This window comes from Zootoca vivipara, chromosome 1, assembly GCF_963506605.1.
Source record: "Zootoca vivipara chromosome 1, rZooViv1.1, whole genome shotgun sequence".
Lineage (NCBI taxonomy): Eukaryota > Metazoa > Chordata > Lepidosauria > Squamata > Lacertidae > Zootoca > Zootoca vivipara.
Genome location: NC_083276.1, coordinates 23,054,551 through 23,073,378, shown reverse-complemented (window position 1 = coordinate 23,073,378; position 18,828 = coordinate 23,054,551). Strand labels below are relative to the sequence as shown.

General features: G+C 41.4%; 1 protein-coding gene across 4 annotated transcripts in view; it reads right to left on the bottom strand.

Moving 5' to 3' along the window:
• FOXN3 (forkhead box N3) overlaps window positions 1-18,828 on the bottom strand; it is a 164,615-nt gene that overhangs the window by 57,853 nt on the left and 87,934 nt on the right. For all 4 annotated transcript variants that reach the window (XM_035107446.2, XM_035107455.2, XM_035107437.2 and 1 more), the window contains exon 4: window positions 17,813-17,877. In XM_035107446.2, coding sequence (XP_034963337.1) covers window positions 17,813-17,877 — 65 coding nt within the window. The remainder of the gene's footprint in view (window positions 1-17,812; window positions 17,878-18,828) is intronic.

Sequence of the window (18,828 nt, the reverse complement as noted above, 5' to 3'; positions counted from 1 at the left end):
TTCTTTAGGTTTATAACACATCTTGCATGATAAAATATGTTCTTTCCTGAGGCGTGATATAAAATGTTTGCTTTACTAAAAAGCCAACCCATTGGTGTGGGAGAAATATTTTAATGTATGGCAATTTGTAGCCATAGCGCCCAATAGTGCTAAGACATTTTTTTTAAAAATCACATCACAAAGAAAACAACTGTAAACTAATAAAAAACAAAGAAAAGCACAACCCCTATGGTGATCAGCGTTTTTGCTCATTGAGTCTGGTACTATAATTTCATAAAGCTGCAGTATCAACTACAGCCCATATCAAAACAGCGGAATGCTTATGACTTGTGACAGGAGGCATTTGTAACTAAGCTTTTTTAAAAAATAAAAAGCAGAACAATATTTCTTTGTGTGAAGGAGCTGAGAAGTAATAAAAAAGCCCTTCTCTTCTTCTCTGTGTGCTGCCAAGCAAAATGATCCCAAGAACATGCTCTCTATTCTCTTACTGAAGGAAATTACATTAAGAGACAAATCCAGCACAAAAGCTGCTTGGCCGTTTTTATATTATGTTGCACAAAACACCTCAAGACATATATTGACTGGTCAACAAATTTGCTTCTTCGTATATCAGATGTTTCCTGCTATAATCAAAGCCTAACTCTGCACTCTGGACATTATTTTAAGTATTTCATCAGGCACCTCTGCGTATAGGCCTACTCATACATAAAGATACAAAGAACTAGTTAGTGCAAGCTTTCATATGCAACAGACTGCTTTGGTTGGACGCATGAAGTAGACCGAGAATGGGAAGGAGGTAGATCAGGATATGCTGGCAGGTTTCTGGGTGATCTGCAGTAGACCAGAAAGGATTTTCCTCCAAACTGCTTAAAAATAGAAATGACTTTCCTTCCCCTAAATTAATTAGACAGATGAAATGAAAAAAGCTTCAGTAACTAGGTTTGCATGTGGAAGTAAAGTAAACTAATCTTAATTATGGTACACAGAACATATCCCTGTACAAAACTATTCTAAGTTTTGTGCCTGGTTCTAGCTGGAGCAGCTTGGGGTTCTGTTGTTGTTTAGTCGTGTCCGACTCTTCATGACCCCATGGACCAGAGCACGCCAGGCACTCCTATCTTCCACTGCCTCCTGCAGTTTGGTCAAACTCATGTTTGTAGCTTCGAGAACACTGTCCAACCATCTCGTCCTCTGTCGTCCCCTTCTCCTTGTGCCCTCAATCTTTCCCAACATCAGGGTCTTTTCCAGGGAGTCTTCTCTTCTCATGAGGTGGCCAAAGTATTGGAGCCTCAGCCTCAGAATCTGTCCTTCCAGTGAGCACTCAGGGCTGATTTCCTTCAGAATGGATAGGTTTGATCTTCTTGCAGTCCATGGGACTCTCAAGAGTCTCCTCCAGCACCATAATTCAAAAGCATCGATTCCTCGATGATCAGCCTTTTTATGGTCCAGCTCTCACTTCCATACATCACTACTGGGAAAACCACAGCTTTAACTATACGGATCTTTGTCGGCAAGGTGATGTCTCTGCTTTTTAAGAGGCTGTCTAGGTTTGTCATTGCTTTTCTCCCAAGAAGCAGGCGTCTTTTAATTTTGTGGCTGCTGTCACCATCTGCAGTGATCATGGAACCCAAGAAAGTAAAATCTCTCACTGCCTCCATTTCTTCCCCTCCTATTTGCCAGGAGGTGATGGGACCAGTGGCCTTGATCTTAGTTTTTTTGCTGTTGAGCTTCAGACCATATTTTGCACTCTCCTCTTTCACGCTCATTAAAAGGTTCTTTAATTCCTCCTCACTTTCTGCCATCAAGGTTGTGTCATCAGCATATCTGAGGTTGTTGATATTTCTTTCGGGAATCTTAATTCCGGTTTGGGATTCATCCAGTCCAGCCTTTCGCATGATGAATTCTGCATATAAGTTAAATAAGCAGGGGTTCTAGTAAAACACAAAGTAGAAGTCTGCCCTCCCCTGCATCACATGCAGCCTCTCATATTAAACACAAGCTTCTCATATTAAAATATCATTAGGCCTGGGCAATAGTCCTGGCATCACAGTGGTGTGATGAAATGTGAGCTACAAATTGGAGAAATAAGTATATTCTCAGTTTCCATTCTGCGCCACAAAGTAGGTCACAAATAAGCTCATTAGCCACGAGGAGTCACACCAAATGTGCATCATTTTATTGCTGCAGACCAGCATTTGAGCTCTGGAATTGAGTTTAAAGAAATCGTAACTTGCTACACCTGGAGTTAATTCTGTGCATGCACAGAGTTCACAAGGTAGCCTGAAATTTCTGGATGTGTGTGGATTTCATTGTATCCAGATAAAATCTTATAAATAAGAGAAAGCCACTCTTTTGCAGTTGCATTCATTTAAAAGAAATATATATTACGTGGTATGCTCAGAATAAAGCAGCTGCAATAATCATGTAAAGAAGTGATCCATTAAATCATGTTTGGTAGGAACATTAAGATAGTTAAGTACATCCCGTCAGTGGTTTTGTTCTTTGCTGGCAATCCAGGTTTTTCACAATTTCAATAAAACTGTCAGAACTTTAAACACATGTGCAATTTCCACTGATGTCAATAATAATTTGGGAATGTCTCTCTGTTTGCAAACAGAGAAATCAGCATCAGCCAAGCAGCAACAGAACAGAACAGAACAATGCTTTAATAAATCCATACTTTGTTCACAAAGACTACACTTTGACTTTAAATTTAGTCTTTATTGGTTCATCAATGTGCTGTTGCAGGAAGCAAAACCCCACAAGGGAAAAGTGAACTGTAACCTCCCTTGCACATACACCAAAAAGGTTATTACCTCTTGGAATATAGAAAACACTGGGCATCATACCCACTGAACCATTTGAATGGTTAAGTTGCAGCATGTGATTCAGCACAGTAAAAACTGGCACACATTGTGGGGAGTCGGACAAAGAGGTGTTCACACACTGTGGATGTTAGACTTTAGAAGGCCAAGAATATGTAAGGCCTTGAATCTAGATCCTGTTCCCTTAGCCAGCATTTGAAGACTAGACACATCTGGGCCAAACAGCCACAGACAGCGCTGTTCCTACCATGCAGCTCTTTTTCACACACCTATCCTGGGTTTCAGACAGAGATGTTCCTCACCTGAAGATGCCAAGGATTGAACTTGGGACCTTCTGCATGTAAAGTGCGTGCTCTACTGCTGAGCCCAGGCTTTCCATTTGGGAAAGAGCTTCTCAGCAGCTACACTCTCTAGGGGAGACCAGTCTCCACCCTCTCTGAAGGCCTTCCAAAAGTAGGTAAGTTTAGGCACACTTTTGACCTGCTGGAGTAACAATGGTTAAGTTGTTGGTTTTAGTTTAATTGGCTAATGTTTTTGTCATGGATATGGCATGGGAGTTATAGTATGAACAACTCTGAATCCTTGGTCAAGAGCAATGGATGCTGGGAGAGACAGCAAGAGCAGGCTGGGCCTTTAACAAAACTTGCCAAGTCCCTCTCTGCTAGCCCCAATTAGCTGCCTGCAAAGGAATGTGGTAATTGCCTTTGGCTGAAGAAGAAACACCGGTGTTCCCTATTTCCTTATGGTACGGATGGGAGGGGGTTTAATCACTCTATCCTGTCCACCTGGGGTCGGCTTGACCCTGATGAGTTGGGAGGGAATGAGAGAACTGTCTTACTATCTGCTAGTATTAGATCAGAGTGTGAAGTAAGACAGGTGAAGACAAATGGGCTACACCTGAAATCATTGGTAAACTGCTAATTGGAGCCTCATTTCCATTGGTGGGAAAACGGAACCCCACCTGACCCTTTCCCCATAACTTGGGAGTTCTAGCATTAGAACTTTGCATTTTGCCACTTGCAATTTTGCCAGAGCTTCTGTGAGTATGAAGCTGTGAGAAGAGAAGGGGGGCCTGCGGGCTGCGCCTTCTGAAAGCTTTGCAACAAGTTATATCTGCGTAACCGTATGTATCTTTTAGTTAGAGCAATTTGTATGCTTATGTTTATTATTTGCTATCTCTGTAACCTCACAAGAAATGTGCACTGCTAATTTTTAAGTTGTATGTTTTACACTTTTTAATAAAGCCTTGAAAAGGTATATTTTGGTTTGGACCTTGAGTATTGTTCAGGGTGGGGCAACTAGTCCGGTCACTTGACCATTTGGTCGCATACTGAGTGTTGGGCTGCACAAGTGAGTGGGCCTGGGTTTGAGTAAAGAAACCAAACCAGTTGAATTTCTGCCTGCTTTATTAAGAGTAGTCAGAGGCTTGCAACCTTGTAACAAGGCGGAGAAGCTATCCCTTTTGGGCTCTCTGGCCAGGTGCAAGTGAGAAAGGGTGGTGGTAGCGAACTACTGGGAAATTGTTTTGACTACGGCTCACAAGAGAAGTGCCGAGTTGTGTGTTTCCCACAAGCTGCTCAAGCCTGGAGATTGGCTGGGACAGGCAAGTGAGAGCCACCGACCATTACAGTTTTTTCTTTGTTCTGGCTATATTTATGGTATGTCTACCTTTATTATATTCCAAATTTAGGTTTTGTTGTTGGCCTCCTTGTGCACCTAGTACAGAATACTGGGATAGAAAAGTTAAGTAATAAATGCTGTCCATATATTTATTTACACCACACTCCACTCCCCGAAGGGCAACCAGGCCAGGAGTCTTTTCTGTGGTTTATAAAACCCTGTGCTTTTAGATACAAGTGCTACAATTTGGACAATGTAATTCCAGGCTGCATTTTAGGTGCAGAGAAGTAACACAAAGTATCAATTCTGTATCCGTTTTTTATCTGTCACTGGGCAATTTTCTTTGCTTAGCTTTAAAGCTGTCAATAGTTTCTGGTGTCATTCACAAATATCAACCTTGGTCTGATTATGACGGAAAGATAACTTTGCATTCTTTTCAAAAGGGTGACCGAAGTCCCCCAAACCTTAGTATACACCTAACCACCTATTTTATCTCCCGCTGCTGTTCAAAAGCCAGGTCACTCTGACAAAGGCAGCTTCAACTTCCAGCCAGGTCATCAGCAATCTATTTACAGTGACAACGTGGAAGGCCAAGGTTGGGGGGGGGGGAGGAGAAGGGAAGGGAGACAGGGTATTTTTTTATTAAATAAAAAACCAGTAGCAAAGTTCACTTATTAGTAAGTGATGCTGTGGAGCGGGGAGGGGGAGAGGGGGGAATTGCCAATGATCCTAATGTTAATATATGCAAACGAATCACATATTAAGAACAGGGCTGACTGTTCTTGTGACAGATGTTGCAATTAAATTAAAAAGGTTTCAAAGCTACTCTTAGTGTCCAGCTCAAAAGTTAATTGTTGGACTGTATTTAATGATCAGTTTATTAGATAAGGATCAGGCAGTTGACGTCATACCCATCCTAAACCCCCCTCATCATTATATAACATGCAAGGCAGAATTCCCAAAGCTTGTTCCCATTTGTTAGATAAATAAAAACGCCAGCAAATCCAGTAGATGTTAACACTCCTGTTTGCCTTGCAAAGGGAAACCCTGGGCTGAATTTATGCAGTTGCAAGAAAGGGCGTTTAATGTTCCAGTCTGGCAAGATCCCAGATTCTACTGTGAACTGACTTTATTGACTATATTCCTAAAATATTTTGGCCACCTGACAGAAATTATCAATCTTGGAGGAGAAGAAGGGGAGGAGGAGAAGAGTGTAAGCCCAAGGTCTGCCTAGGCTTCCATAGGTTATTATAATGTCCTAATGCAGTCATTCTTGGAAGGGAAGGTGGAATGAAGGGCAAGTTGCAGCTCTTTCTCCCATTGCTAGCACATACTTTGAGGCCCATTCCCCCCAAAGTCTCTCACTTATCTTTCTCCCCCACTACCCCACTTCATACAGCAACTGTTCAACACCATAAGTACAATGATGTGGGAATGGGGAACCAGCAGCAGCAGAAGAAGAGTTTGGATTTGATATCCCGCTTTATCACTACCCGAAGGAGTCTCAAAGCGGCTAACAATCTCCTTTCCCCTCCTCCCCCACAACAGACACCCTGTGAGGTGGGTGGGGCTGAGAAACTTCAGAGAAGTGTGACTAGCCCAATGTCACCCAGCAGCTGCATGTGGAGGAGCGGAGACGCGAACCGGGTTCCCAGATTAAGAGTCTACCGCTCTTAACCACTACACCACACTGGCTCTCTCCATATGCTGTTCCATATGCAGTTCTCCATATGCTGTGGGAATGCAGCGGCCACCAACCACAGTCAGTAAGGCCACCGGTCAGGGATGTTGGAGTGACAGTCCAACATCATCTACAGGCTACAGATTCTGCATCCCTAATATAAGGCGGGAGTCATATTTCTAACATACAAGATAGATCTTGGTACAAGATGCAGTTGGAAACAGGGTTCCATTGCACATCAAAGAGATGATAATTGTGGTGTATTGATAACTCCTAATTTTGGTGTACAAAACCTCTCCCACTGTTGTGCTATTATTTAAAAGGTGTATACGTCAATAGAGTATTATTTTCAAATAAGGATAATCTATTTATGCAACCATTTTCTGCACTGAACTGAATTTCTGCATCAGTTATCACAAACCTAACTCTAATCACACTTGTTTTGCTCATCCTTGGTCCTTATAACTCAGCACTGCACGGCAGCTAAGCCAAGTACAAACTTTAGCTACAAATCTTACTTAGGGAGAAGAAAGCTTAACCACGACCCCCAGGTTCAGATGGCAGATTAAGTCACACAGCTGTGATCTCCTCCCTGGAAGACAGCACAGTTTCTGCTAAATCATGGCATGGCGTTACAGCAAATATGGCCACTAGGTGTGTTTGGACATCAGAGTTAGTTCACTTCTTTTTGCCAGCCAATATTTGTTCTAAATTAACTGATTTGAGGTTTTTTCAGGAACAAAACAAACCAAGATCCCTGGTTCAGACATAACGCTAATGAGGGATGAGACAAAGAGCCCTCTCGGGCATGCTCATGATAAAAATATGGTTTACTGGAATGTGCCAGTAGCATCAGTTTCAGTTTGGAACCCAAAAGGTGTTCCATCCATCCATCACAAAATGTGCACCCTACAGGGTAGAAATAAAGTAAGCAGCAGGCTTTCATTTGAGAGCAAATTTGACACTCAACTTTATACATAGTCCAGCCTGATCAATGCGATATATTTATATCTTAACAGTAACAAACACAACAGCAATCCCTGTTTGGGTGTTGTCTTTGCTGAGAAAAGAGAGAGTTAATCACCAATAGCAACTGGGTGTTGTCAGTGTAAAATAAATTCCTTGCTACAGCAGCAAAGTTTCTAAAATACTGTCTTAGAACTCCCATACTGTGACAGTTACAGGTAAAATGGCAAGTTTTTTGGAGGAGGAGTGCGGTGGTGCCAAGTCTCATGGAAACTAGTGTAAACAAACACAACAATCACCATAAAGGATCTGAACTGAACCTTGCTGGAATTATTTTGGTCCCATGACTAGAGTGGCAGCTTCCCTCTGGCACAAGCCTGCTATTTAACTTCAGGTGAACATTTTTATTTTATTTTCTTCTTACATTTATGTCCCATCTTCCTTCTACCATGGAACCCATCCACGCACCAACCAAGTGGTGGCTCCATATGCTTTCAGATCATACTAATAGTATAATAATACGAACAACAACAACAACAACGGGGTGCACTAAATTCCCTTGGGTATCCTTTCCAGTTTTGATTCTGTTCATTAAATGCATATTGCAAAGACTGTTCAAAGTGCTTCACCAGCTTTATCAGGTTGCAATTGCTGCGACAACACTGCAAGGCAAGGCAGTATTATTACCTCCCATAACTGAGAGAGCATGACCAGCCTAAGGCTACCTACTGAATTTGTGGCAGAGGCGAGATTCCAACCAGAGACTTCAAGATTTATGGCTCAGTTTTTCAGCCACTATGCTACCGCAGCTGCCACCGATCTTATCTTCTACTGATGTCTACCATGAACAAATTGTGGTGCAGGAAAGTAGTGTTGGCTTAAGATGCAAATATTAAAGAGGGCATTTGTTAAACTGACCTCCTCACCTTTATTACTTGGTGCAAGAGATATTAGGTGTCCTTCAAAGAAGAAGAAAAGGGGGTGGCAACTCAGAAGCTACAGTGTGCCATTTCTTGGCTGCTGTTTCAAAGTAATTTAAAAGCCACACACTTTTCTTTACAAACATGTGTTTTTTTACATCTGGGGTGCTTCCAGACTGGTGCTATTTTTGGGTGGGATGCAATCACATACCAGCAAATTCAGGTTGCACAGTTATCGCTGGCTGGGTGCTCTTTCTCAAGAAATAGATTTCTCCAAAATATTGGATCTTTTTGTGGTAAGGATAAGTGACACGCAAATGCACTGGAAAGTGTTGGGTAACACTTCCTTTGATGCGATGTCTTATTTCCTTCCTGCAAACAAATCAAAATGAATGCTTAATAATCAGGTTGTCTAGATACACTACTGATGGGATACACTACTTTTTTGCATTTTTGCCTGAGTTTAAGCATGCAAGTACAACTTTTCTGTATGTCCATTAAAATAAAACACAACAGTGTTGCGCTGCTTGCTTAAAAGAAGTTTCTTAAAGACACTAAACACCCCAAAGGCTGTAACTTGCATTGGATCAGGCCTTCAGACTACAGCACTAGTAAATCGCTGCAAATAGTGGTATGTTTTGATCATCACTATGGCAGCATAAATGTTTAGGATTAGAGGTGACAGCGCAGTATGCCTCTGGAGACGGTTGCTTGGTATCACAGGTGGGGAGAGTGCTGTTTCAATCAGGTCCTGCTTAATGGTTTCCTACAGGCAGCTATCACAATGCTTGCACACCTTAGAGATCTTCACGTGTTAACGTGCACAAAGAGGCAAAGCAATATTACCATGGGCTTGTGGATCATGCCTTTAAGCAATGCAGCCAATGACACCACACAGCTCCTCTCAGTCCCGCCCCATCCAAGCCATGTGCTCATTAGCAGTGGCATCTGATGTGGAGAATGCATTGAACGTAAAGGCCTCCCAGGATCCTGCATCTGGAAAAAAACACCTCCAGACACATGAGGTTGGGGTGCAAAGGTTTCAAAATTCCCTGCTGAAGCCTGTGCTAACTTGGTCACTATGGGAAAATCCAAGGAGCATCTGAGAACAAAGGGGAGGGTGGAATGGTTAGAAACAACAGCCCTCCTAAGGCAAGCAGGTTCCAGGTTAACTTACCATGTGGGAGAGTCTGGCAATGATCCTCATATGGTGATATATTAATTAAAGTGATTCCATTACCTCCATCCCCTGTAGTCAATCCGGTTCCCACCCACCCCAAGCTGGTTTGTGTGTGTAAACTGGTGAACTGCTCTACTGCTGGAGGCTCCCCACACATTTCCCAGGTTTTAAAATGCACAAGTCGTTTTTACAAGTATAGAAGGGCTCTTCCATTTCAAACAGTCACCCTCCACCTCATGGAACGATGGGGAGAGGAGAAGAGTGAAATGTGACACCAGTCTTAGCTATCCTATACCTTTGACCAAAGAACAGTACACTCCTCCTATCTGGGATGGTTGTCCTCTTCTACGGAGGATGCACCTTTGGGAGGGACCCACATGGAGCGGTGAGGGAGGAAGGGGACACCCGCCTAGCCAGCCAGATTGAGCATATCGACCCTGGTGATCAACGGGGTGACAAATGTCACTGCCAGATCACCCTCACATCCCAATCTTAGCCACAGAAAAATAAGCCCCAGTTATCAAGAGTTTAGAATGCACTGACTTTAGCATATACGAAGCACAAAGACCTTGGAAGGAAAAAAAATATTCTTGAGTTTATCTGAAACGAGGGAAAATAAACTGCAAACACATGACTTGCATGTGCTTGAATGCTGTCACCATTTTTTCAGGTCACGGCTAGGGACGGAAAATCCAAAGACAAGGCAGCCCAACTACCTGTTTAACTGCATCAACTCTCTGCCACCAAAAATTTAAAAAAGAAGCATGCTGTGGATGCAGTTATAAATCACACACTGATTTAAACACATGGATAACAACAGTGAACCTGATTGGAAGAGGAGTTAACAAACATATTGCTTCTTTTAGACCAAATGTGGCCACAGTGAACAAAGCATTTAATTACCCTATTTCAGATTTCTATAGATGTTGCTCTACCTTATGCTTTCCCATGATCTAAGCATATATAATTTTTATTTGCTTTCCCACAGCCCTTTTTAGATTACAACATCTGAGAGGCTGGGCAAGGGCTTGCAAAGAACAATGTTGCCATCAGCAAAACTATTTTTCATCATGCATTTCAGCAAAGCTACTGTTTTTCTTTTCCTTTTCCTGCTCAACACTTCGCCCAGGAGCCCTGGATTCAAGAGAACTACACCCCTACCTAACGTTTGTGGTGCACCCTGACCTGACCTGAAGTACCAACCACTCCCCTCGGTTGTCAAGGTAATGTAAACAAAGGCAGCAAACTTTGTCCAGAGGCATTCGTAGTCAGCTGATACACAAATCAAACTCAGGCCGTGTTTTGAAATCAGTGGAAAATGTTTTTGCCTTGTAACCAGCTTAGCTATATTATGATCTCCAAAGATGCATCTAGTTCCAAATTGTCCAAAATCCCAGTAAATGCCAGAAGCATCACTGGCTCCCTCAATAAACGGCACAGTGGTACCTTGGTTTAAGAACAGCTTAGTTTATGAACAACTTGGATTAAGAACGCTGCAAACCAGGAAGTAGGTGTTTTGGTTTGTGAACTCTGCTTTGGAAGCAGAACACGTTCCGCCACCTGTTGAGTGTAAATTGAGTCCCCCACTGCTATGGGAAAGCACGCCTTGGTTTAAGAATGCTTTGGTTTAAGAACGGACTTCCGGAACAGATTAAGTTCATAAACCAAGGTACCACTGTATTAGCATGGTGTATTGACTGTAGAGCTGTCACATTTACACACCTATAAACATGCATTCATGGCATTCTGCTATTCTGTCCTGTCACCTTTTTTCTTTCCAATGAATTCAGCCTGCCTCTGCTAAGACAAATCATCCCCATGTCACTTCATCATGGCCATACCTGCGTCCTCTGGATTTAACTGTGTAGGAATTTCCCATCATTCCACTTCAGCTCTTTGCTGCGGAACAGGAAGCCTTGAATAATTCCGCTGAAAAGATGGCGTGGAACACAACAATTCCACGGAGCACAGCTCAGGCAGGGGAGAGTCTACTGCCTACCCTCCACCAGATAGTGAAGTGAACACAACCACAACAACTTGCAGGAGGCATGAAACTCACTTGGGCAAACCATTCTATCTAAGCTTACGACATCTCAGAAGAGAAATTGTGAAGACAAAATGGAATAGCCCTATGTGCATTACTGCATACTTCCTCAAGGAAGGGCAGAAAAACAGATAGGATATTTTAAATACTTGCTGGCCCAGCATCCCCATTATGCTTCCTACTGCTGAAAACTGTCTGTCCCACCCTAGCTACCCCTTCAATTCTGCCCCATCTTACTAAAGACCATAGTTAAAACATAATACAACATTTCCTATATTTTATTAAATTATATTTTAAGACTACGGTACCCTTCATCCTGGAGGATCGCAGTGCAGCGAACAGAAAAGAACCAACTTTAAAACCAAGTTAATATACCCTTAAAACCATTCCATAATTCAGCAGCGGACGCAAACCAAAGCCATGCTAGACTTATCCACCTTCAAGTGGCATCTTCCGTTGTCACCTAAAAATCGTGAGTGCGGGAGGTAGCTGTATCTTCAAAAGAAAGGGAGCTTCAAAATTGAGGTTCCACCATGGAGGCCATGTTTTCTGTCATGGCAAAACAATTATTGGGATGAGTTAGCATATTTACGTTACAGTCTGTATCATGCTAAGGAACCAAAGTAATTTATGTGAAGATTTAGGCAGGGCCGTCTTGAGCGGATCACGTGCCCTGGTGCTGAGGGGCGGAGATCGCTCTGCCGCCCGCCCCGCCCTCGCAGGGCACAATTGGTTTCTGCGCGGCAAAGCGGCACCCTCCTTCCCAGGCCGGCGCCCAGATTACCAGCCCCGCGCCATGGTGCACTGCGCCACCGGGGGTCTACGACGAGCCGGGCCTGGATTTAGGATGGTACATGGGAAGATCCAGTGATGCTCTTCCTTGACCATGTTTTGCAAATCAATGATTCAAAGTTAACAGACTAAATTAATATGCATCTGCTAAAGAGACACAATTTAAACATATTTTGGCACAGAGATATAACCAAAGGAACAGAAATGTACTTTAATAGAGAAGACCAGAGAAGAAAATGCTAGGTGACAACCTATGGGAGAAATCAGCAAAAAGGCCAAAGAAAAAGAAACATTGCTGCCAGCCAAGAACTTCTTGTTTTAAAAAAACATAATCACCAAAAATTATAGGAGAATTAAGATTTTAGGATACATTGTAAATCTAGATGGTATTGACTTACATGGATGGTGGCCTACCTTTGAGCAACACATAGCTCGAGTGGTATATGCTAAATATTGAAAGCAAGAAAAAAAAATCCCAAACAATAAATGAATACACTCTGAGGAAGGAATACACCTATATTGGTGTTAAGGAAACAATATCAAGACGGGATTGTTTCATTAAAAAATGGGTACTCTTTTTAAATTTCTGCAATCATAAATTGGTCACAAGCAAATGTACTTCACAATGCTACTATTATTCATATATTTTATTTCTCACAAAAATATCACTTAAACCTAATAAAAACCCCTGTAAACCAAACACCACCTCATCCATGTACCAATTTGATACCCAATTACTGTAATCAAGAGGAAAATAATTACATTTCTATTTCAAAAGCTTTCCACAGGATCTGTGCAGCCTGCTCAAGTTATCCCTCCAATTGCAACCACTCTGCCTAAAGCCACAGTGAAATAAACACAAGTAGCCAGTTATTAGTTCTAACCAAAAGTCAACATTCACTGTAATATAGACTTGGTGAAAGTCTGGCACTCCACAGGAATCTGGCGGTTTTCTTACCTGAATAGATGTTGTTAGAGCCAATGGATGAACAGCCAATCTAGTAGTAAGACTTTAGCATTCGAATATGGGTAAGCGAAATATTTTTAAGTAAGAGACCATTGTACCAAGGCCAATCCCTTTGATATTTAAACCTACTACTGTGCTAACAAGAATACCTCTATCTTCACTGCTGAACTTAAAATACTGACCTATTAAAAATGCTCTGCCCTATTAACATTTATTTTAGATGTATTACAGATCAGATCCAGTTCTACGTTCCTTGACATTTTCTTCAATGTTCACCTCTATACCTTTTCCTCCTGTTCCAAATGTGCAGAAGAATACAGGTGTTAGAAAGTCTCAAGACGCAGATTTTTATCACAGGAACGAACTGTCCTAATCACAAGAAAATCATGGTACAAGCCGAGTCTTGTTCCATCCATGGTTTTTGCTGTGCTAAAATGTAAGCTTATCAGACCTTTGTCCAGTTAGCGTGCCCCCCCCCCTCCAGCAAGGAGAAAGGAGTCAAACGACACTGGTTTGGGTTCAAGAGAAAAGGCTTTATTTTGCTAATTTTTTAATGGGCATACTGGCTTCTTGCTCTATCCCACAGTGGGAAACCTATCACATCTTGAAGTCTCCCTTCCCTATCTGGTCCGTGGACCCTACTTGGATGCCCTGGGGGTAGGAAGACTGGAGGGGTGTGGCTGGTGGAATACCGTAAGTGTACAAGCACCCACAGGTATATGTTCCCGTTACCCAATAGCGTTTAGGGAGATTAAGGTGCATTAAAGTTGCAAACGAAGTCTCAGAAGAACAAATATATTCATTCCAGCAAAAATAGGAGTGTATTCATTTGTGCCAGGCCTCATCTCCCAAAATAGCTGTGCAAATAAAAATACAAAATAGTTACAAATGCGAACAAGGGCAGTCTTGCTGTGGGCCTCTAGCCGTTTGAAGTACAGTGGTACCTCGGTTTATGAACACAATTGGTTCCGGAAGTCTGTTCATAAACTGAAGCGAACTTTCCCATTGAAAGTAATGGAAAGTGAATTAATCCGTTCCAGATGGGTCCGCGGCATTTGTAAACCGAAAATTCGTAAACCGAGGTGTTCATAAACCGAGGTTCCACTGTATCAAATTTGAGCTTCAGCACCACTCTTCCCTTCTCCTGAAACTACGTTCTGCCTACCTTGACCATAAACATATTGGACAAGGAACATGTCTCTTTAACACCTTGCACGCCTCTCTTCCATTCAACTGCAAGCTGTACAAAATTCCATGTACTTATGCATACACGCATGGAAAATGCAATCCTATCCATGTTTACTCAGAGCTTTACTCACATCCCAAATGAGTGTAGCTCATTTCCAGGCAAGGGTGAAAAGAAGTGCAGTCTTAGTAAAGCTTTCTGGAATGTTTAAATCTAGGTTCATTGCAAGGGCATGGATAACAAAAACTTTGACATCTCTTCAAATGGTAACCCCAAATAGAACTAATCCACCAAATATTTAATCATGAAGCTGACACTGGAAATTTCTCTTTTAATATCACTCCATCAGTATATTAAGTATACTTGGGCTTTGATCAGCAACTTTACAAGGAAGATGGTGTCACTGGTTGGTTATTTAATGCCAATAATTATTTTATATCAATAACTGAAAATGAAGAACTATAGGTCTGAAATATTGCCAAAATACTGCAAAAGTGTGGTAGCATCAGTAATGCAACTGGAGAGAATACATGCAATGTTAATGTGTGTTACTGACCATATGAACATTCCAAGGGAATCCATTTGTAGGACTTTCACAGTGTTCCGTCATTTTGTGTGTGTGCATGTGCGTGTGTACCATGCGTTTATGATTCTGCATAATTCCTAGGAAAAACTGATGTCGCATATTCAATGGGAAGTACCCTGAGGCTGCTGGCTATATAAGACTGATTGTATTGCTTTGATTTGCCAATCTGTATTTTTGACACACATACATGCTCGAATGAGCAAGGACTCTCTGCTTGTTATAACCAGCCGCTACTATGAACCTCCCTGAAGTTACTGTGAGGCAGCACTAAGCTCAAAGAAGATTGTATTTAAATAAATAAATAAATAAATAAATGCAAGAGCATGTAATTCAGTAACATAAATAAATAAAAAATAAAGACAATATAAATGAATAAAAATTAAAATTTTATATATATACACACATAAAAAGGCAAAGGGACCCCTGACCATTAGGTCCAGTCATGACCAACTCTGGGGTTGCGGTGCTCATCTCGCGTTATTAGCCGAGGGAGCCAGTGTACCGCTTCCAGGTCATGTGGCCAGCATGACTAAGCCGCTTCTGAGGAACCAGAGCAGCACACGGAAACGCTGTTTACCTTCCCGCTGTAGCGGTACCTATTTATCTACTTGCACTTTGACGTGCTTTCAAACTGCTAGGTTGGCAGGAGCTGGGACCGAGCAACAGGAGCTCATTCCGTTGCGGGGATTCTGATCGGCAAGCCCTAGGCTCAGTAGTTTAACCTACAGCGCCACCCGCGTACATACATATATATACAAATTTGGGTTGTTTCATCCACAATCCCTAGAATAAATAATTATTGGTGTTGGAGAAACTGTACACTTTTTAAAGAATGATTTGCTTTATCTATAAGTGACTTATAAGTATTGACTTATAAGTATTGCCCTTGAGGTCTTATTGTTACTTGAAGCTGGAAAGACTATTAAGAATTTCACAGAGTAGCATATTTCACAGGAGGGATTTGAACACTGCCATCATCATTATTATATAAACTAGTTTTTTGGCACATAGCTGAAAATAGGATTGTCAAGATGTCTGCCAAGACAATGGTTTTATGCCTTCATTTATAAAATAAGGCTTTATGCCCTTACTGTTGTCCCAAAGTGAGAATTTTGGGTTAGGCAGCTGCTCCTGCACATGCCACATGATGGATGGTGGAAGGCATAATTACTAAAATTCGGCCTTCTTTAGATACTGCACTCTAGTCTAGCCCAAATGAACTAGAATTTTAAACTAATAAAAGCCCAGATGTGCTTATTCCTCTAAATGAGAAAAACTTGCCTGGTACTTAATTTAACACATTCATACCGGTATTCCCAGGATTCTACAGTGGTTATTCCACCTAGCTAGCTGCTCAAACCTACCCATTTCATCGAGCATCCAAACTCTGCTTCACCTTCCATTTCTTCCTATTCCACAATATTAAGTTCTTACAATTTGGTATGGAGGTGTGAGCTTGGGTTGGGTGGGGGGAACAAGAGGAGAGAGCCATTTGTAAACCAGTCTGGTCATAACTGTAATATGGCACACACAAGAAATCTGAATGTGTTTTCAGGGCAGTCTGTTCTATGGAATAGAACAGGGAAAATATCAAAACAAAACTTTCCCAGCCACAGATTGTAACATGGGATTCAAAAGCAGTCAGCTCGGCCGTATGCTGGCCAGCTATTGCTAGACAACTGTGCTATTTTTGGTATGTGCTATTGCTTCATTGCTCGGCTGTTTGGGTTTCATTTTGCATAGTTTTGCATTATTTTAGTGGCGTTTCTGTTAGGTACTTTTAAATTTTTCTGAAGCACTGTGGTATTTTTGGATGAACTGCAATGTATAAATAGCTTAAAGGGGGAAATACAGCTGAAAACTGTGGATAATGAGTCCCCCAGACTTTGTGTTCACACATTCCATGGCTATAAAGCCAAAATAGTAATCTTACTTTGGATCTGGAACCGTGGTCACTATGCCTTATGTATAGATAATAATTGCTTGCTTAAAACATGGCCATTTCCCTGTTTTGAGTGCTGCTTTTGCATCAGGTAGGGAGGTTGGCCTTCAAATTTTTATTTGGCATTAAATTCATTTAAGCATCATCATCTCCATAAAGTACTATGTAACCTATCAATACAACCTGATATTTACAGACATTTTCAGCAAATGCAATCCATGGAAAAACACAAAAGACAAGAACCTTCATTAATCTAGAAAATGAGCCTCCGTGTCTTTTCTAAATGCAAATGATTACTGCCTCCCAAGAGTTATGGAAAGATAGGCAGATCTCCTATTGATATGTGCAATCAAATTTCACAGAATAGCAGCCTGGAAGTACAGCTGATAAAACTATACCCAAAAGATAACCCAAGTCTAGATCGGATTACAATTATGATTCAGAATGTGGCGCGCGCGCACACACACACACAAGCATGAAAGTGATGCTCCAAGTTGCATCAGATCCAATTTCCAATTTACAAATGCATAATGTACTAGTTAAGATTATTCTGAATGGAAAAAAGAAGCCTCACAGATATACACATCTCTCCAGTACTGAATGGGAAACGGTCGGAATATAACAAAATTTCAAAAACGGAAGACTTTGTGCCTTTATATCAATCACCTTCTGCTGCTGTCGAGCTGGCAGACAATTGCTGCAAGTTATTTTTGCACAGGCGCAATAAGGAGCAAAGTTATTATCTTCATCAACACAATTGAATGTTACCGGAACATGTCCTGCATAAACTCTGTTGACTTTGCTAGAAATGGGAGATAACAAAATCAATGATGTGCATGGAGGGGAGGGGAGAGGGAAGGAAAAAGAGAGCCACCTTTCACAACACACTATAACCTTTTCCAATAAATGTTTTGCATATTATAAAGGTAGGCACAGAGAAATATATATGTATTTATATATCTGCGGTGTACACACACACACACGAGTCCACCACAGCTTCTTTCCAGAAAGCTTGTGAAAAGCATGATAATTCTTAAGAGAATTAATGACAGGGAGGGAGAAGGGAAGATGTCAATGGAAGAAAAATGACATATATGACCTACCTTGCAGAAGGGCTCCATTTCGCTTGAAAAAGGTGCTTCCTGGCCAAATAGGTGGACCTGATGTGCTGAAGGCGATAAAAAAAGAAGTGTAAAGAAAATCTTTATGTGATTTAGCAGTTGCCATAACTATACAGTCTTCTTCCTTTTCTTTTTTTTAAGTGTGGCATCTGTTTCGCTGTGGTAAGAACACAGCATTTTGCTTTTAAAGAGTAGGGCTTAGCTCTTCATTAAAAAATAATTATTATTTAACTATCATATTCTATTCACAAGAAGAAACTCAGCCCAATGTCGGCCCACACACTTTTAAAAAGGGAGGGAATAGAAATCTAGAAACAAAAATATTTCTCACACACACAAAAAGCCATAATAAATTTATAGCCTCGCAAAGCATACATTAAACTTACTTCTGAAATGCAAAAATGTTTTACACACTCGCACTCTATAAGCCAGATCTCACTTCCCATTTTAAAAAGTATAAAAAGTATAAACCAAAGGGCAGCACCTGCTGCTTGCATAAACCGACCCTGAACCAGATGCTGTTTTATTGCAACCTAGAGGACAACTTCTTATAGTGGCAAAGGTGGGTCTTTCCGGGCGCAATCTTCTGGAAGTTAGGCTTCACAAGTGGCAGTATGAATTTTGAGGTTTGCATGTATATATATCAACATGTTTGTACACAGGCATTCTGCCTATGAAATCTGTCTACAGGTATGTGTGTGGATGGATCATGTCTATAAATGTGTATGTGCACAGGTCAAATCACATGATGTTCTACAAAGGTTAACAATTTTCTCCAATTCAAAGGCTTTGGGGTATCAGAATTGAAGGAAGACATTATCTCCTCTTCAGCTTAGAAAAAGGGTTTTTTAAAGCTACATTAGATGCTCTTGGTTAAACCCTGAAGCCATTTCATCACACAATGCTTAAAGGCAAAACACACCCACAATGCTGTGAGATTTGGGGCCAACTTGAGAGCGGCATATCTAATCATCAATGGCATCACTGTAGCTAGGAAA